General features: G+C 36.5%; 5 protein-coding genes and 2 long non-coding RNA genes across 7 annotated transcripts; 2 read left to right on the top strand and 5 right to left on the bottom strand.

Annotated features, from left to right (window-relative positions):
- On the bottom strand, positions 226-2,708 carry LOC104785481 (purple acid phosphatase 18). The gene is made up of 5 exons (XM_010510704.2): positions 2,515-2,708; positions 1,430-2,098; positions 1,035-1,223; positions 855-943; positions 226-638 (listed from the first exon to the last, which is right to left on the bottom strand). Exons 1-5 carry the CDS (start codon positions 2,662-2,664, stop codon positions 416-418), a joined length of 1,320 nt encoding a protein of 439 aa, XP_010509006.1. The 5' UTR covers positions 2,665-2,708; the 3' UTR covers positions 226-415.
- On the bottom strand, positions 3,455-4,810 carry LOC104785492. Its single transcript, XR_767373.1, has 3 exons — positions 4,689-4,810; positions 4,435-4,504; positions 3,455-3,729 (listed from the first exon to the last, which is right to left on the bottom strand). It is a non-coding gene; the product is annotated as an uncharacterized LOC104785492 (long non-coding RNA).
- On the bottom strand, positions 4,820-6,413 carry LOC104705881 (purple acid phosphatase 18). The gene is made up of 3 exons (XM_010421976.2): positions 6,219-6,413; positions 5,134-5,802; positions 4,820-4,927 (listed from the first exon to the last, which is right to left on the bottom strand). Exons 1-3 carry the CDS (start codon positions 6,366-6,368, stop codon positions 4,820-4,822), a joined length of 927 nt encoding a protein of 308 aa, XP_010420278.1. The 5' UTR covers positions 6,369-6,413.
- Positions 7,159-8,896, bottom strand: LOC104785468. The gene is made up of 3 exons (XR_767368.2): positions 8,355-8,896; positions 8,101-8,170; positions 7,159-7,433 (listed from the first exon to the last, which is right to left on the bottom strand). It is a non-coding gene; the product is annotated as an uncharacterized LOC104785468 (long non-coding RNA).
- LOC104785443 lies at positions 9,583-12,616 on the top strand. Its single transcript, XM_010510666.1, has 6 exons — positions 9,583-9,982; positions 10,508-11,210; positions 11,298-11,529; positions 11,660-11,722; positions 11,816-11,917; positions 12,285-12,616. The coding sequence occupies exons 1-5, from the start codon at positions 9,637-9,639 to the stop codon at positions 11,879-11,881; spliced, it is 1,410 nt and encodes a 469-aa protein (XP_010508968.1). The 5' UTR covers positions 9,583-9,636; the 3' UTR covers positions 11,882-11,917; positions 12,285-12,616.
- LOC104785458 (probable tetraacyldisaccharide 4'-kinase, mitochondrial) lies at positions 12,289-14,853 on the top strand. Its single transcript, XM_010510686.2, is given in 10 exon segments — positions 12,289-12,379; positions 12,717-12,914; positions 13,021-13,144; positions 13,250-13,477; positions 13,577-13,726; positions 13,820-14,029; positions 14,137-14,158; positions 14,161-14,189; positions 14,325-14,405; positions 14,510-14,853. Coding segments are annotated over 9 exon segments (1,176 nt in total). The 5' UTR covers positions 12,289-12,379; positions 12,717-12,741; the 3' UTR covers positions 14,669-14,853.
- On the bottom strand, positions 17,841-19,335 carry LOC104785438 (exportin-2-like). Its single transcript, XM_010510653.2, has 2 exons — positions 18,104-19,335; positions 17,841-18,004 (listed from the first exon to the last, which is right to left on the bottom strand). The coding sequence occupies exons 1-2, from the start codon at positions 18,575-18,577 to the stop codon at positions 17,939-17,941; spliced, it is 540 nt and encodes a 179-aa protein (XP_010508955.1). The 5' UTR covers positions 18,578-19,335; the 3' UTR covers positions 17,841-17,938.

The following is a 20,160-nucleotide window of genomic DNA, read 5'->3' as shown; positions in this document are numbered from 1 at the left end:
TGTTCTTTCGTCAACGGTATTTAGACAACTAATCCCCCACTTACGGTCCATCATTTTTAATTTAATGGCCTATTTGTTATCTCATTACTTTAATTTATTATAGATTAATGTGATGATCGAATGTTTTGGTATTTAAAGATAATGACAGTTGTTGTACCTAATACAAGTGAAGAGAATTTTTCAACATTGTTTGTTTTTGTATGATACATTCGTTGAACCCGTAAAGGTTGCGACTTGTGTGTGCTTCTAGAGACCTTTTGATTATAAATATGGGAAAACAACACAAAACAGAGAGTTCAAGTTTACAAAATTATGAAAGTTGGAACTATGATTGTCTATGGAGTTTGATGACAAGCTTTATAAGGTTTCTATATATACTTACTTAATGACATACTATTTCACTACAAATCTCACTTTATGGTTCCAAGAGCATTTTCCTGAGTTCTTCTTCATGCCTTTTCTTCACACATCCCGAGTTCACAAGAGAGTTTAACCAAACTTCATCAGACCTTGTTGGCTCGTCATCGTCGTTCCTATGCCAGGTCCATAGCGCGTGGCTTGAATTCACCATCTGTAGCTCCCCATGTCCAAAGCTCGCTTCCCTGAATACTGACCACTCTGGCGATGGATCTTTGTACCTGAAAGTTAACAACCATGATCCCCTTTTAATATAAATTTATCAACTACTTTCATCATAAAACTACGGCATCCAAAGTGTGATTAGTTTCATCTCAAGAATCTCAGACACTAAGATGATTATGGACACATCAGAGGATTCTTGTTCATAGTTTTTACTTATAACATAGAAAAAATGAAATTTGATAAAGCATTAAGTAACCAGTTTGAGGAATTACTTGCGAGCCAACCCTTCTCTGTTTCCTCCATCACCTATGGTTATGTGTATGGGACCACATGGATCTGATTTACCATTGTTGACACGTTTCTGTTGAACAGCACAATTAACCAATTAATACCATAGCTGACATGATTTTTCTGATGACGCATAAAAGAAACTAACACAATTTTAAGCATACCGTGCGTTCATAAGCATGGACATGACCAGTAAATACGATATCAACACCGCTCGCATAAAGCAAAGGCTCCATTTCTGCCATCATGTCATCACCTTCATGCTGATGGGCATCGTTACTGTTATACCATGGTACATGGAAGAGTACTATTAGCCACGGAGTTCTTTCTCGGTCCACCTTTGCTAGATCAGCCTACACATATCATAGATAACACCAAAATAAAGTCCACGAACTAAAACAGCATCTGCTGATAGGAAGCAGTGACAGCTGAATCTAGAATCTACCATGTCATAGAACAACACAGTGCTATGGTTACTAACTGCGTAGAGTTAGACCTGCACATGTAGCAACAAAAGGTATATAGACATAGCAAAAGGATGATAAGTAAGAATTGTCACCTTTAACCAACGGTATTGATCTGAGTAGCGATCGTAATCAGTGTATGAGCCAAGCATGATGGCATGTACACCCGCAACCTCAAAAGAATAATAAAGATTTGAATTCGATCCACTTTCCTCATACGGCATCTTCCACCTCGAGTTGAAAGATACAAACTCATCAACTATAAAAGGAATATTCTCTTTCTCATGGTTTCCTTGTGTCACCATCCACGGCCTCACACTTGCCAGAGGCTGAACCAGCTCCCCAAACGTGTCCCACTTGTGCTGCATATAGTCAGCGTAAGAAAGATCCCCGGGAAGTAGTTGCACAGCGTATTTGCATTGATCGATATGATCTAGAGTCGACTTGGTCCAACCGGTTTGTCCAAGATCCCCAGCCACAGCAAAAGTAATCGGGAAATGAGCTGGTGGTGTTTTCAGATGGAATTCAGGTCCTTCTCCGCCACAACGGTAGTAATAAAGAGTGTCCGCTTCCAATGGCCCGATGACTGTATGATGTATCTTCCCTGACCTGTACATTATATAGCTGTAGGAGGTGCTTTCTCCTTGCCCAAGATACGAGTATTTCCCGGGAGATGTTCCATATTCAACAAAGGAAGGAGATGATTTGTCACTCGTAACCCAAGTCACTCGCATATGTTTATCTCCAGCCAATGAGATATGCACCTGCAAGTAGAAACATGACCAAATCGATATGAAAAGAGAACCTATGATGGATGATGTTCAATATCAACTGAATCATGCACTACATAGCAATAACTTCATTTAAACATCAGTAACATATATAAAAATTAATCTCCATTGTTATATATTTTAAGCAAATTGTGTACTAATTGTAGGAGCAAACAATACAGAATAATCAGATTTATCCATTTGAAAACGACTTCAGGACATGAGCAAATGGGATTCTCTAGAGTATGTATTAATCAACCCCAAAAAAATCGGATTTTTCATGTAAAACAGAAATGAGACCCACATGCAGTATAAGAATAGACAGAGATCAGACCATACAAAACATGATTTTTTTCGGAAACGGATCAAATCAAGAACAGAGGAGCACAAGGGAGTCTCTAAATTAGTACCTGCTCGGGTTGAGAAGAGGACTTTTGTTCCCATGGAAATTGCAAGGCTTCACGAGGTTTAGGCCGGACGTAATCATCTGCCGCCACAGAAGCGAAGATTATTAACAGAGACAATGTAAGGAGGAGCAGCGACCTTGCCCACTTTTCCATATCTAAGAAGAGGAGAGGATCTTTTCTTTCTTTCAGATTCAGTGGGAAAAAGGAAATCTTATAGCTAAGCGGGGATGCCACGTCGATGACCAAATTGCCCCTGCTTATATCTCGTGTGAATGCGTTGATTTTTTATTTCAGATTGGATTAAAACAGTACTTCGGTCTGTTGTCTTGTCCAATTCCAATATGTAATTAAATTATTTTTGTTGTCTTGTCCCCAAAAACCTTTATTTTATTATAGTTGTGTTCTGGATTTGCGGATAATCTGCTCTTTTTTTCTTTTTGAATGGTAGCAATATAAATTCAATATTTGAAAAATCGTGAAAGTAAAACTAACCAAAATTAAAGAAAAAAGAAAGGCAAATGAAAAGTTAGAGAAAAAGCTTAAAACAGTAAATTGGGGTGGTGACCAAAAAAGACAAAGGGGAGAAAAGATCCTTAGCTTACACGCAAAGAAGATAGAACAAAAATAAATGCCAAAAGTTCATGTCGACCAACAATAATGATATAAAGGCAACTCCAATGGGGATATATTTTAGGGTCTCTTAAGATTATTTATTAATAGATTTTGTGTTTTGAGTAGATTAAGAACTTTGTGATTGTTAATTAAAAGTTTTCCTTCTAATGGTGGGTTCTTATTTTGAGTCTTTTAATTTAATTTTTTTTTTGAAAATAAAAAATTTAAATTAGAATATGAAATTATTGCATTTGAGATATATGTTTATAAAATTATTGTATTTAAGATATAAAATTATTATTGTATTTGAGAGTGAGTTGGGATGAGAAAATATTTGAAACTTGAAAATGAAGCAGATTGAATATAAGAGTGCTTACAATCAAGAGTAGCTGATTCTAGTTTGCTATATATACAAGTTTATTGAACAATAATTGTGGAAAGAAAAACACAAAATGTGTTCATGGGAAGGAAAAACACAAAATGTGTACACGGGAAGGAAAAACACAAAGACTTATGTTTCATTCTCTTGTGCAGAACCACATACCAGTTTCGTTCTCTTGTGCCGACATGAGATCACAAGGTTCATGAGAAGAGCAGAACATAAACCTGCCGAGGATAAGCAAACAACACATGAGATAAGAATTAAAAACAGAACAAAACCATGTTATAAGAACAGAACCATTTTATAAGAACAGAACCATGTTATAAGAACAGAACCATTTTATAAGAACAGAACCATGTTATAAGAACAGAACCATTTTATAAGAACAGAACCATGTTATAAGAACATAACCATTTCAACAGAACATAACCATGTTATAAGAACAAAACCATTTTAACAAAACAAAACTATGTTATAAGAACAAAAACAATTTATAAGAACAGAACCATGAGACATCACCCGAAAAGTCCCCCTTGTTATAAGAAAAGTCTCACAGAACCATTTTAACAGAACGAACCATGTTATAAGAACAAAACCATTTTAACAGAACATAACTATGTTATAAGAACATAACCATTTTATAAGAACAGAACCATGTTATAAGAACAAAACCATTTTAAGAACCATCTTGACTCAACTGGAAATCTGAGTTTAAGTGTTTAACTATTACAACAACCTACCAAGCATTTGTGTTTAAGTATCACAAACGAAACTATCAACGACAACAACAAAGCAAGACTTCAAGTTAAAATTCTCACAACACAACACATGATTAAAGACATCACAACACAACACAACACCTAAAATTCTCACAACACAACAAGAAGAAAGACATCAAATCAGCAGCATAGGGAGCTGAAGCCGATTACAGATTGTCGAAATCGCTTGGTAGGCATGGCTTCAAGGCTTCTCATCTGTCGGATACTGATGTCGGACCAACTGATACATATATACAATTACAAATCAATCAAACGTCATTACTGATAAACAATGACTTGATCCTATGATTGAAACAACACAAATCAGCAATCACATATATCAAAATACCGCAGGATCAGTTTCTAAAGTCGTAGACAATAATACTACCCTATAGTAATATATAACATTGGAAAAAAAAACTTACAGTAATCTCTCGGTCATCTTTACATTAGCATCACCAAGCAGCAAGAGACACTACAGATCCCATTCCTTCAATTCCTCCTGAAAAACACACACGCACACATAAGTACAGATCAATTAATAAACCCTTATTCATCAAAAGCTTGNTTCATGCTGATGGGCATCGTTACTGTTATACCATGGTACATGGAAGAGTACTATTAGCCACGGAGTTCTTTCTCGGTCCACCTTTGCTAGATCAGCCTACACATATCATAGATAACACCAAAATAAAGTCCACGAACTAAAACAGCATCTGCTGATAGGAAGCAGTGACAGCTGAATCTAGAATCTACCATGTCATAGAACAACACAGTGCTATGGTTACTAACTGCGTAGAGTTAGACCTGCACATGTAGCAACAAAAGGTATATAGACATAGCAAAAGGATGATAAGTAAGAATTGTCACCTTTAACCAACGGTATTGATCTGAGTAGCGATCGTAATCAGTGTATGAGCCAAGCATGATGGCATGTACACCCGCAACCTCAAAAGAATAATAAAGATTTGAATTCGATCCACTTTCCTCATACGGCATCTTCCACCTCGAGTTGAAAGATACAAACTCATCAACTATAAAAGGAATATTCTCTTTCTCATGGTTTCCTTGTGTCACCATCCACGGCCTCACACTTGCCAGAGGCTGAACCAGCTCCCCAAACGTGTCCCACTTGTGCTGCATATAGTCAGCGTAAGAAAGATCCCCGGGAAGTAGTTGCACAGCGTATTTGCATTGATCGATATGATCTAGAGTCGACTTGGTCCAACCGGTTTGTCCAAGATCCCCAGCCACAGCAAAAGTAATCGGGAAATGAGCTGGTGGTGTTTTCAGATGGAATTCAGGTCCTTCTCCGCCACAACGGTAGTAATAAAGAGTGTCCGCTTCCAATGGCCCGATGACTGTATGATGTATCTTCCCTGACCTGTACATTATATAGCTGTAGGAGGTGCTTTCTCCTTGCCCAAGATACGAGTATTTCCCGGGAGATGTTCCATATTCAACAAAGGAAGGAGATGATTTGTCACTCGTAACCCAAGTCACTCGCATATGTTTATCTCCAGCCAATGAGATATGCACCTGCAAGTAGAAACATGACCAAATCGATATGAAAAGAGAACCTATGATGGATGATGTTCAATATCAACTGAATCATGCACTACATAGCAATAACTTCATTTAAACATCAGTAACATATATAAAAATTAATCTCCATTGTTATATATTTTAAGCAAATTGTGTACTAATTGTAGGAGCAAACAATACAGAATAATCAGATTTATCCATTTGAAAACGACTTCAGGACATGAGCAAATGGGATTCTCTAGAGTATGTATTAATCAACCCCAAAAAAATCGGATTTTTCATGTAAAACAGAAATGAGACCCACATGCAGTATAAGAATAGACAGAGATCAGACCATACAAAACATGATTTTTTTCGGAAACGGATCAAATCAAGAACAGAGGAGCACAAGGGAGTCTCTAAATTAGTACCTGCTCGGGTTGAGAAGAGGACTTTTGTTCCCATGGAAATTGCAAGGCTTCACGAGGTTTAGGCCGGACGTAATCATCTGCCGCCACAGAAGCGAAGATTATTAACAGAGACAATGTAAGGAGGAGCAGCGACCTTGCCCACTTTTCCATATCTAAGAAGAGGAGAGGATCTTTTCTTTCTTTCAGATTCAGTGGGAAAAAGGAAATCTTATAGCTAAGCGGGGATGCCACGTCGATGACCAAATTGCCCCTGCTTATATCTCGTGTGAATGCGTTGATTTTTTATTTCAGATTGGATTAAAACAGTACTTCGGTCTGTTGTCTTGTCCAATTCCAATATGTAATTAAATTATTTTTGTTGTCTTGTCCCCAAAAACCTTTATTTTATTATAGTTGTGTTCTGGATTTGCGGATAATCTGCTCTTTTTTTCTTTTTGAATGGTAGCAATATAAATTCAATATTTGAAAAATCGTGAAAGTAAAACTAACCAAAATTAAAGAAAAAAGAAAGGCAAATGAAAAGTTAGAGAAAAAGCTTAAAACAGTAAATTGGGGTGGTGACCAAAAAAGACAAAGGGGAGAAAAGATCCTTAGCTTACACGCAAAGAAGATAGAACAAAAATAAATGCCAAAAGTTCATGTCGACCAACAATAATGATATAAAGGCAACTCCAATGGGGATATATTTTAGGGTCTCTTAAGATTATTTATTAATAGATTTTGTGTTTTGAGTAGATTAAGAACTTTGTGATTGTTAATTAAAAGTTTTCCTTCTAATGGTGGGTTCTTATTTTGAGTCTTTTAATTTAATTTTTTTTTTGAAAATAAAAAATTTAAATTAGAATATGAAATTATTGCATTTGAGATATATGTTTATAAAATTATTGTATTTAAGATATAAAATTATTATTGTATTTGAGAGTGAGTTGGGATGAGAAAATATTTGAAACTTGAAAATGAAGCAGATTGAATATAAGAGTGCTTACAATCAAGAGTAGCTGATTCTAGTTTGCTATATATACAAGTTTATTGAACAATAATTGTGGAAAGAAAAACACAAAATGTGTTCATGGGAAGGAAAAACACAAAATGTGTACACGGGAAGGAAAAACACAAAGACTTATGTTTCATTCTCTTGTGCAGAACCACATACCAGTTTCGTTCTCTTGTGCCGACATGAGATCACAAGGTTCATGAGAAGAGCAGAACATAAACCTGCCGAGGATAAGCAAACAACACATGAGATAAGAATTAAAAACAGAACAAAACCATGTTATAAGAACAGAACCATTTTATAAGAACAGAACCATGTTATAAGAACAGAACCATTTTATAAGAACAGAACCATGTTATAAGAACATAACCATTTCAACAGAACATAACCATGTTATAAGAACAAAACCATTTTAACAAAACAAAACTATGTTATAAGAACAAAAACAATTTATAAGAACAGAACCATGAGACATCACCCGAAAAGTCCCCCTTGTTATAAGAAAAGTCTCACAGAACCATTTTAACAGAACGAACCATGTTATAAGAACAAAACCATTTTAACAGAACATAACTATGTTATAAGAACATAACCATTTTATAAGAACAGAACCATGTTATAAGAACAAAACCATTTTAAGAACCATCTTGACTCAACTGGAAATCTGAGTTTAAGTGTTTAACTATTACAACAACCTACCAAGCATTTGTGTTTAAGTATCACAAACGAAACTATCAACGACAACAACAAAGCAAGACTTCAAGTTAAAATTCTCACAACACAACACATGATTAAAGACATCACAACACAACACAACACCTAAAATTCTCACAACACAACAAGAAGAAAGACATCAAATCAGCAGCATAGGGAGCTGAAGCCGATTACAGATTGTCGAAATCGCTTGGTAGGCATGGCTTCAAGGCTTCTCATCTGTCGGATACTGATGTCGGACCAACTGATACATATATACAATTACAAATCAATCAAACGTCATTACTGATAAACAATGACTTGATCCTATGATTGAAACAACACAAATCAGCAATCACATATATCAAAATACCGCAGGATCAGTTTCTAAAGTCGTAGACAATAATACTACCCTATAGTAATATATAACATTGGAAAAAAAAACTTACAGTAATCTCTCGGTCATCTTTACATTAGCATCACCAAGCAGCAAGAGACACTACAGATCCCATTCCTTCAATTCCTCCTGAAAAACACACACGCACACATAAGTACAGATCAATTAATAAACCCTTATTCATCAAAAGCTTGACGACAAGGATCAATCAAAAAGCCTGATTACTGATCGATCAATTCAAAGCCTCTAATACAAATTTAAATCCTAGACGACGGATCAAAGAGATTTTTTTCTGTCTTTCTATAATCCTTGTACTTGGAGAGAGAAACACCAAGAGAGAGATTGAGAGAGAAAGAGATCGAGAGAGAGAAATGTTTTTTTTTTGGTCGGAGAAACAAAAGTTTTTTTGGTTCTTCTATTTTTTTGTCCAGCCAACGAACATTCGACATGTACAAGCTCTTAAACCATAATCGAGTATGCAATATTAGAGTCTCTTTTACATTTTTTTGTTTAATCTAATTTTTTTTTCTTCTCCACTAAAACCTGTGTTAGAATCCTGCGTTGGGATAACCTAACACATTTAGGATTGAAAAACCTACAAAAATGATAATGGGTACGGTTCTTTTTTGGTTCCTTTTGTTTTAATTATAAATAAATATACCTTTGAAACACATTCATTTCACTTCTTTTTTTATGTAAAACAAATATGGTCCACTTATCTCCTTGGATGATATAATATGTAAGAAAATTCGAGCAACAAATATGTAAAAAGTGTAAATAACTTTTTAAAATTGAACTAAATTATATAGTTTTGGAAATAAAATGCCTAACGCTTGATATTAGAGTAGATGGACGTTGTTAGGAAACCGCTCAACCAAATTTCATTATGGGCTCAGTTTTTGACGGCCCATTTATTATATCGTTCTGTTTTTTAGAGTGGAAAAAAGTTATCACCGACCGCATGAATGAGAGACTATCACTTAAAATATTTTAAAAATGATGATTTGTGCGCTGAGGCGGGCAAATTTCACGAAATCTCAAGCTTCTTTGGCACACCAACGCGCCCAATTCCCATGTCTTTTGAAGACTCTTCCTCTCCCTCTCCCTCTCCCTCTCCAATCCCTAATTCATTCTCATGGATTCAATTGAGCCGCCATCGTTTTCGCTAGGGTTTGATCTTGATGCTGCATTGGATCCCCAATCTGATTCCCATCAAAACCCTAGCTTCTCCGGCGAGCATTTAATTGGGGACGAGCCAGAGCCNCAATTCCCATGTCTTTTGAAGACTCTTCCTCTCCCTCTCCCTCTCCCTCTCCAATCCCTAATTCATTCTCATGGATTCAATTGAGCCGCCATCGTTTTCGCTAGGGTTTGATCTTGATGCTGCATTGGATCCCCAATCTGATTCCCATCAAAACCCTAGCTTTTCCGGCGAGCATTTAATTGGGGACGAGCCTGAGCCAGAGCCAGAGCCGGGACTCACGGTTCCAGATTCCGATCAGGAGCTTGAACCAGATTTTGCGAGCCCTGTTCTCAAGCGGCTGCGACGAGGGATTAATCCCAACAAGTGTCCTGCGGAAGATGATAGAGGCGTGGCTAGTGAGTTGCTAGGTTGCAGGGAGGATCGGGATGATGATGACATCGAGGAGTTTTCTTCTCCAGAGGATTCGTCTCACACGGGTAAATTTTACATTCTGAGCTTTTGTTTCCTCTTTCCGAAATATGGGTCTTACTTTAACTGATGTAATTGAATCGAACATTGTTAGATTTCTTATTAAACTTTTTATGAGCTAATTAGCCTTTTCACTCTTTGGGTCTATGTTCGAATTACATTGGGAAACTGGGAAACTTAGGCTTCTTGGATCGGAGATACATTGATATTGAAAGACCATCCCTAGTTTATTGAGTAATTTAGGAAGTTGATGCAAACCCTCTTCTATTTTAGTTATCTGGATCAGTTTGATGTGGTTCAAAGATGAAAACTTGATTGCAGTTGTTGACACTAGTAGGTAGAGTGGGTTTGGTGGAGTCTTCAGGCTGAGAATTTGGTGTTTGCATGGACATTAATTTAACTTGATTAAGTTTCATTCCACTCAAGTGGATAGATGCTTAACAAAAATTCTCTCGGCTGCTTGTGATGTATTTACTCTTCCATCTTTTGTTGGTTTCATCTTGATATATACCCTCTTGTATTGCTACATGCAGATGCACCTGCATCAACAAGGAGTCATTTTTCTAGTTGCAGCTCAAGGGTACCACTTCATGGTACTGGGGTCTTGTCTAATCAGCCTTCTATCTCCCGGGGTAAAAGAAAGCAGTCGGATGTTCCAGCATCTGCTGGCTCTGGGATTAGTTCTGTTGCATCCTTGTTTCAGAGGTCAACTCGTAGTCCTCTGCGAAGGTTCCAGCTTCTAGATTCAGATTCAGATTCAGAAGATGACCGTCCATCCGCCAGCAGAGATTTAAGCGGAGTAACTACAACAACTAATTCATCCTCAAAGGATAACCTATCTGTTCCAAGTAAACCAAAGAGAAAGGAACCTGGATCTATCCCCTGTATTAAAGATCTGTGGAAAGATTTTTGCCCGGCAAGTTCCAAGATTCAAACACCAGCTTTGGATGATGTTTGTCAGGACTATTTTAGCTCTATCAAGACGACTAGCGCATCTCAGAAACAAAGCAGCGCTGTGGCAAGTAGTAGCAATAGTGGATATCATAACGAGACTGGCTTTCAGCAAACTGGGCAATTTTTGGATTTGTCCCACCCTTCTCCTCCATCTCATCGTTTCTTCTTGCATAGTGATCCAAGGATCCAGAATCTAGCTCGACAGCGGTTACCAAACTTCTTGCCCCTGGGAATTGTCAATGATAGGGAGAGCCAGCGAGAGGTGTTCCTTGTTGATTATATGTAGGTTACTCCTAATGCCTTTCTTATTTTGATACTTAAAATCTTCTGCTTTCTGGGGATTGACATATCTTTCGAATGCCATTTCAGGAATCAATTTGGCAGCAAAGGGAGCTCGAAAACTGGAGCCTCTAGCAGCAAAAGCTCCAGAAGAGGGCAAACAAAGTCAAAGGTTTCAAAGGGCCAAGAGAGCGCACACACTTCTGGAGGCTGGTTGAATCCTAAAACGAGTTCTGCAGTTCCAACGGATGCTGGGAAAAGACGTGTATCAGCTAAGAGTGGCTCTGCAGGTCACTGGTTCACATCCGCAGAAGGAAGGAAGGTAGGTTTCTGTTTCCACAATTAAGAAAAACTACATAGAAATCTATGTAACTGGAACAAATGTAAAACACACACGCAGACGCAAGGGACGTCTGAAACTTTGTAGTCTCTGATTTTTCTTGCCCTTGTAGGTTTATATCTCTAAAACCGGACAAGAGTTCGCAGGTCAAAGTGCATATAGATGTTACAAAAAGGTCAGCATCTACTGAAGCTGGTTGATATACCATCTGATAATGTTAACCTTCTCTGTGAACTAATTCATTGAACTGTATTATTGTTGTCCGCAGGAGACAGGAGGCGGGTTTAAGAAGTCCAGAAAGAAACGACAGCCAAAGAAGAAGGCGAAGAGTTAAAGGGAAGGAAGCCATTGTTTCCTTCTAAGAACTCAGGTAGGATACTGCGAACACAAACTCTCTTTGACACATATGTATACGTTGTATTAGTTTAACATTATTGGAACCAACAACTTCATCAGCAAAGGTGTGTTCGTTAGGAAGACTTTAGTGGTCCATGATGATATTAGCAACGTGTTTCATTTCATTTTCAGTATTTTATTTGTGTAGCACACCTCCATTGACTCCTCCTTCCTATCTTTAAATTTCCACCTCTGATATATGAATCTTGGAGTTTTGTAAGCTCTCTATATATCAAACAATGTATACAACAGATGCAAAGAACCTGGAAAGCCGATGTGTCTGTGATCAGAAAGTTTCTCTAAATTCAGAGACTGATGGGTTTCTTCTCAAATATTTTCAGCTGTTTCGCAAAGGAATCCTCTGGATCTAGGGACTACATCTGTGACGGTGGTGTTTGTGTTCTACGAAGATCCAAGACCCCGAAGCTTGAAAAGGGTTAATACATTTACTTTTAGTTCTTGAAGCTATGTAATCGATATTTTTTGTATTTTCCAATTTGTAAAGATGCAAACTGAAAGAGATTCACGGGTTAGCACAGATTTAATTTTATATGTTATACAATTTGGTCAGAAATCATCATGATTCATGAAATTTGTTGACTAAAAATTTGAATTTGATCCTTGAGATCCTCCTAATCATAAATTCCAACACCGATGAGTGCCGGTTATTATAGTTTTTCATGTACCAATTTTTGTAAACCGAAAGACTGGATTTCAACCGGACTTTATAATATCCGTCTTGGTTAAACGAACAGCTTCTGTTTGCCCTGCAGAGTAGAGTAGTAAATCAACAAGTCAATGGAGAAGGTGCGGAAGGTGGTGAACGAAATTGCATACACGCGAGACCATAGTAAATCCCCTGCACTTCACCGCTCTCTCGTTCCCATCCTTACACTCGCTTCTTCTCTATATGGAGTCGCTCTCCAAATCCGCCGCTCTCTCTACCGCCTCTCATTAGTACAGAAACACCGGTGAGTTCTTCTCTCACTCGATCAATTTGAATTAGGTTGTGTTTTTTTTTAATCGATTTGAAATAATAACGTATCTGGAATTAAAAATGTAAATTTGATGCTGAAGATTACCGGTTCCGGTGATCAGCGTTGGGAATCTGAGCTGGGGTGGTAATGGGAAGACGCCAATGGTGGAATACATTTCTCAATTCCTCGTTGATTCTGGACTTTCACCTCTTATCCTCACTCGTGTAAATCCCCTCCCATTCTTCTTCTAATTGTTATATTACTTTTGAATTTTAGAGTTGTTTTATTGCGATTAACTTGTGAAATTCACAAAAATACTTCACTGGCAGGGTTATGGTGGTGGAGATGAAGCCAAAATGCTTGAAAGACACCTTCGAGGTGGACCGGTAAAGATTGGGATTGGTGCAAACCGAGCAGCTACTGCTGCTTTGTTTTTCGAAAAGTATGGCTGTGTAGATCCTTCTAGTATAAGGACATTCTTTGATCTCTATGAAAGAGCAGAAGCTATGAACATTTCGCAGAAAATTGGAGTAGTTGTTCTAGATGATGGGATGCAGGTATATTATTAACCAAAAGGAATCTGAGATTTTTTTTGTCACCTTGTTTGTGGCTGTTTACTGCACATTTCAAGACTTGCTCTCTTGTTTGGTAGATAGCATTGGAGTTTGTCTCGTGATCTTGAGATTGTGATGCTTAACGGGATGAATCCGTGGGGAAATGGTCATTTGGTTCCCCTTGGTCCCTTACGTGAACCTCTTGTGGCGCTTGAGCGGGCAGATGTTGTAGTAGTACACCACGTGGACTTGGTGCGCTGACAACTCTCTGTTTCCGTTTTTGTTTATTTCACCTTTTTTTTTGGTGATGATGATTATTGAGGTTTGTTGTTTTTGATCATTCAGATGACTAAACAAAGCCTCAGAGATATTGAGAACATTATACAAGGATTTAAAAAGTCGATACCGATTTTTTACTCCAACATGGTGCCCAAATACCTGTTCGATGTTAAAAATGCTAAGTCACATCTAGCTTTAGAAGCGTTGCGCTTTGCCTCTGTGCTATGTGTTTCCGCAATTGGATCGTCTGACGCATTTGTCAAGAGCATCGAGATGGTAAGTTGTTTTGTGCTATTATGTAGTTTCATGCTCACTGGAACTTGTTACAAAGATTCAGATTTTGCAATGCTAGGTTTCTAACTAGTGGGTTATACCTTTTACAGACAGGAGCAGGTTATGTTGATAGACTAGTGATCATCATTTATTTGAAGCACAGGTACAATGCTACTAATTTCAAAGCTATTTTATGCGTTATTCTCTATTTATTTTAGTGCCATATACGTGAATATATACAGATTCTTTTTACTTAAATCAAATCAGCTTTGATGATTTATCGTAATGAAAAATGCAGGATGTCGAAACTATGAAGAGGAGAGCAAAGGGACTAGAGCGAAAATCTAATTCCAAGCCTGTCATTGTGGTAACTGAAAAGGTGAAGACAAGTTTCTGTCTCTTGTTGTTACTTGCATTCATTATTAAGTTCAAGTCCAGAGGCATGAATCTAACTCTATTTTTATTTTCTTTTTGGGGAATTAGGATTATGATAGAGACCCGGACATCCTCAAATGTCTGGACTCGTACACAGTCTTGGTTCTATGCTCTGAGTTGCAAATAACTCAATTTAGAGGAACTGATGAGGATAGCTTTAAATCTACATTTACGAGAGTAGCTGCTAAGTTTTGTGTTTCTAATTAGATTCAAGGTTTATCTTAAGGCAAAAAGACCTTGTATGCTTGATCTTAAAACGGTATGTTGTTAAGGTTTAGTTTGTCGACGGTGTTACTTTCAAAGATGTCCAACACGATGGAAAAGCGTGGAAACTATAAACTAAAGTCCCGGTTAATGATTCATCTTAGGGGTGGACAACTCCGTCTCCGATATATGATTTTCCTGCGGATAATTTACATTTTGAGCTTTGATTCGAGAACTGAGCTTACGATTATTAAAACAGTCCGTGTTCTGAGCTACTCTTATTAGATACTAAAAGCTTGGTTGCATTTGGTAGCTCCATGTGTTTGGAGCTTTCAGCCAGATAATTTGGGTCTCTACTCAGACATTGAGATTAAGTTGACTACATTTTCCTTTCTGTGGCATCTTCATGTACCACTTGCCCCCTAAAATGCAGATGCATCTGGTCAAACAAGAAGTTCTTTTTCGTGTAGAACTTCAAAGCTTCCATCTAGGGGTGTCAAATTGGTTAAACCAAACCAAACCAACCTAAACCAATTGAGTTTTAGTGTTTAATGGGTGAATGAGTTAATGGATTAATGGATGAAATGAGTTTGGATCAAACCACAACCTATTTAGCTTAATGGATTAATGGGTTAAATGAGCTGACCACTTTGTATCATCTACTATTTATAATCTTACAAAATCATCAAAGCTTGTGTAAGTTTTATACATAAACTGTTTATGATAAACAAGATATATGTCTCTATTTAGATTTTGAAAACCAGAAATTTTAAACAATAATAATCCAGAAAATAACATCATTGGTTTTAGTTGTCTTCTAAAATCTTCTTCTAAGATGTCTTCTTTAATCTTCTTCGAAGCTGTCTTTGACACCATTGTTTCCCTCAATGTTTTCTCACCATCTCCATCTGAAATCAAACTCTACACGTGAAACAAAACTCAAACGTTCTAAGTCAACATAATGACAAGAGAAAGACAAGAAAACAACATTCTAAACTCAAACAAAATAAAGACAAAGAACCTTTGAATGGTGGTGGTTTTAAGTCTCAGTCCTGTAGGGAAGGAAGTATCAACAAAATGTTCTCCCACAGAATTTGGATCCGATCGAATACTAATTATCTCGCCATTTTCATCTACAAATTGTAAGAGAATATATCAGTAATATAAACTAATCCAAGTATAGCGAGATGATAAAGTATAGTATTGTTTACCTTCTCCATCCACCTTTTAACCATGTATCCAAGAACGAGTGCATAACAAAGCTTGCACGTTACTCGGAAGAAGACGGAATATATCAGTAATATAAACTAATACTGAAGGAAGACTCAACAGCTACAGTGGTTATCGGAATGCTAAGAATATTCATGGCCATGTATGTTAATGCACCGAAACGGTGTCTGTACTCTCACCAATAATGCAAAACATTAAGATGAGGATGACTTTTCATCTCTAACTTTGGTTCCTCTAAATACATACACAAAGCAGACTTCCCTTCTTCCATATTATCAGGGACATCATCCAAATCAAACAAATCATGTCTCATCATCCAAATCAAACATGTTAGATTGCTTCAAGTCAGAGTACTTAAACTTACAAGTATATAAAGTTAGAAACTTACATCTTGTACGTCCAATTTACCTCGACCTCGTCTAGGAGCAGTAGAGTCTGCTCTTGTAGAACTTACAATTGGAGTCAAAGGAAACTCTTTTCGATATTCTTCAAAGAGTTTATAAAGCTCACTCTCGAGGTGATTTATATTTGCTTGTGAAGTAAATGGAACAAGCTCATCATAGCAATGCTTCAAAAGTTTGAATTTTATTCGAGGATCTAGAACAGCTCTCAACGCAAGAATAACATTGTATTGCTCCCAGTATTTATCATATTTCAGCATCATCTTATAAACTATCTTTCTAATCACATTGTCATTGTGATTCCTATTCACTTCCAACAAACATTGAATCTTCCATACATGCCCAAAGTAGAAGTTAGATGTAGAATAACTTCTCCAGACATCAAAGTAGTAATAATATAGAAGGACATCAAAATCTCAAATCAACTTTGCTCTTTTCCAATCTTGAGTAGAGGGACAATGTTTGTAGTGTTTGTCAACCATTTTAAACATATTTAAAGCACTCATACTTTAAAACCTTCTCTAGCAATATGTAAGTTGAATTCCATCTATGTAGAACATCCAAAGACAAAAGAACTTCACCATCACCCTCTACGCATTCTCCAAATGTTATACGTCTAGACTTTGAGCCTTTTGAATACTTAATACTTTCTCTAATCTTAGTCAATGCACCACTAATAACAAATAAACCATCTTGGACAATAAGATTTAAGACGTGTGCACAACATTTCACATGAAAAAATTCCCCTTTACGTAACAAATTATTATCTAAATTAAGTGTATCCTTTAATATGTCTTGTAATATTTCATTAGCTGTAGCATTATTCAGAATCAAACTAAACACCTTTTTCTCTATCCCCCACTTTTTAATCATTTATGAATCCTACTAGCTAAAGCATCACCAATGTGAGGATGAAGTATATCACAAAACGATAAAATTTTGCTATGTAATATCCATTTTGCATCAACATAGTGTGCAGTCATAACTATATATTCATCTCCATAAGCAGTAGTCCAACAATCAGAAGTCAGACATGTCATACTAGGAATTTTTTCCAGCTCAGACATTAATCTCAGTTTTTCCTTTTCCCAAATTTTGACCACATCAGTTGTGTGTTAGTTTGATTAAAAAAAATTTGGTAGATGATTTGGTAGTGTGTATTTAATTGTAATAATAAACTACTTCACAAAGTGAAGAAAAATGAGAGAAACAAAATAAGTAAATAATGTTAGTTTGATTAAATTTTTATTGGTGGATGATTTGGCGGTGTGTATTTAATTGTTATAATAAAGCTGCATTAAGAAGTGAACCTATCAACATATCTTAGCTTTTTCATTCTCCGATATTCAAGCTAGCAGTAAACCAAACAACATCTCTCAAGCGTATCATAATAATCTATTGAATAAAAATCAAGATTTCTAGTCTATTGAACCAAAACTTAAGAAGTCGTGGTTTTTTCCCTTTTTCAAACTGGTTTAAAGTAAATAAGATACGCATGGATTTGTTGCTTCATTTTCAATTAAAAGTGAACCCTTTTTAAAAAGAAGAAAAAAAAGTATGTGAACAAAAATTACACTCTCATGGCAATTATATATGTAATATGGATGCAAAACTAATGAGATGTCATTTGGAGTGACATTTTTTAATATGAATGTGAGAAATATGAGAGTTGCTCTGTTGTCTCTCCATCTCCATTGACCCCTTCCTCCTGCCAACAAAAATTGCCAGTTCTCATAATCTTGTTCCTGAATAAAAAAAAATCATGAGGAGTATGGCAAAATATGAAAGTAGTAGAGACACAACTTACTTTGAAAAATTCACAGTTGTACCGAGCACACAGCTTGCTCAAGTATGCGCGTTTGTCTTGACAGAGGTACTTGTCAATAATCTCTTTGTACCTGGTAGTGTATTGAGGAGAAACCATCGACAAAGAATTACACAAGGAGTGCAACAGATCTTTAATGTCTGTGAGAGGATCCTTTCCTGTCATGGCAGCAGCGAAACTCTGTGAGAGTAGCTGTTCATTGTTTGAAACAAGTTGGAATATAACATCCAGCATCTCGCCACAGAGCTTATCTGTTGATCGATCCAGAAGAGCTTGAGATTTAAAAATCAGACTCGTGGAAGCAGCTGTGGTTAGTATGATCTCGTTGGTCTCAGTGATCAGCTTCAGACTAGGAGCCCAGCAGTCCGTCAGAAAAGCAATGAAGGCAACCAGAGTAACGGAATCGACATAGTCCACAAGTTGATCTGTTCCATGGAAGACCAAGAAAATAGACATTTAGATCACTGTAGCTTTCTCAAAGTCGACTGGAGTTTGGTCTTCGTAGGCGGTAAAAAGAGCAATCCAAATGTTTCCCATGTAAGGTGCAATCACGTCGTAGTCCAGTTTCTGTATAACCTCACTGAGCACATGGAAGTTGTGCTCCTCTGTGATGGGACATGAAACCAGATCTTTAAACATATCCAGAAGATGAATCAATCTCTCTTCATCGCTGATTTCACAAACCAACATAATCTGGTAGATGCATCCCAGTATATATGGATTATACTGGGATTTTCAAAAAGCCACATACAAATTGACCGAAGCTTCACCATGACCGTTGATGTTATCCTTATCCTTGAACAAAACTTCCAGACATATGGCTGCGTATGATTGGAATCAGTCAGATTCCTCATTCAGCATTCTAAACGATACTACTATGACATTTTCTCTCCAAGCTGTAGAGACACGGCCTTGATGGGCAGCATCGGCTAAAAACCTCAATGTCGAGGCCTTCACCACCATCGGAGAATCTTCCATATGCAACAGAGGTATGATCCGCATCATAGCAAAATGTTTGGCATCGAGGAGCATCACAGTAGGAGACCGTACCATAGTTGCAGCAAGTTGAACTCCACATTCTACTTCCGTCCAATCCATTGAACCAACCAGGTTAACATCCGACGACGACTCTGGGGAGCGACCGGCGGAAAGAGAGTGAGCCCTCTGATTGCGCTTAGACGTCGCTGGGAATCAACATCCGCCGCTCTGGTTGATCCGAGGACCGGCCCTCTGATTGGGCTTTGCAAGACCTTAAAAAAAAAAAACATTAAAACTATCGGACCGAAGCCTAATTAGTTCTAAACCCACTCAATAACATCTATAAAGCTATCCCCTACTTAATATTTTGGAAGTACATGACTTTTTTTTGTAGACTATATAATAAATATATATATATATATATATGATTTTTTGGTTATAGACTTATGGCATTCATGCTTTAGGTGTATCATAATATACATGTTAGTTTGATTTTTGGTAATTAAGGATAATATGCATTTAGTTAATTATGGTAACATATACAATCAATTATAGGTAACATTTAAAAGATAAGGAAATCTTTCAACCTAATTAAAACAAACATATGTGATTTTTCTTTCACTTTTATTTGTTTTAAATTTAAATTATTTTAAATTATCATAGAATATAATTAGTTAATAAAATTTATTAGTTTTTCTGCATATAAATTGATAATTTTATTAACTAAATATATTCTATAACAATTTAAATAAATATAAATGATTCTGCATACGAATGGGCATGAACTTTGATTTATCAAGCACTGAAATCATACTATAATGTCATACTTCAAAGTCTTACTATTAAAACCAATATAAATTGTTCAATCTATAAAATATTCAAGCTTTCATAATATTATTCTTTTATAAAATATCTATTCAACTAAAATTTTGACTGAATAACGAGTAAAACTTCAAATATATAAATTCAATTTCATATATTTCTTTTGTTGAATTGTATAATTTTATATACTATAATAAACTTTTAAAAAATTTTTAATTTGAAGTATTTATAAATATTTT

The sequence above is a fragment of the Camelina sativa genome, chromosome 1, assembly GCF_000633955.1.
Source record: "Camelina sativa cultivar DH55 chromosome 1, Cs, whole genome shotgun sequence".
Lineage (NCBI taxonomy): Eukaryota > Viridiplantae > Streptophyta > Magnoliopsida > Brassicales > Brassicaceae > Camelina > Camelina sativa.
This window is presented reverse-complemented; position numbering and strand designations above follow the sequence as displayed.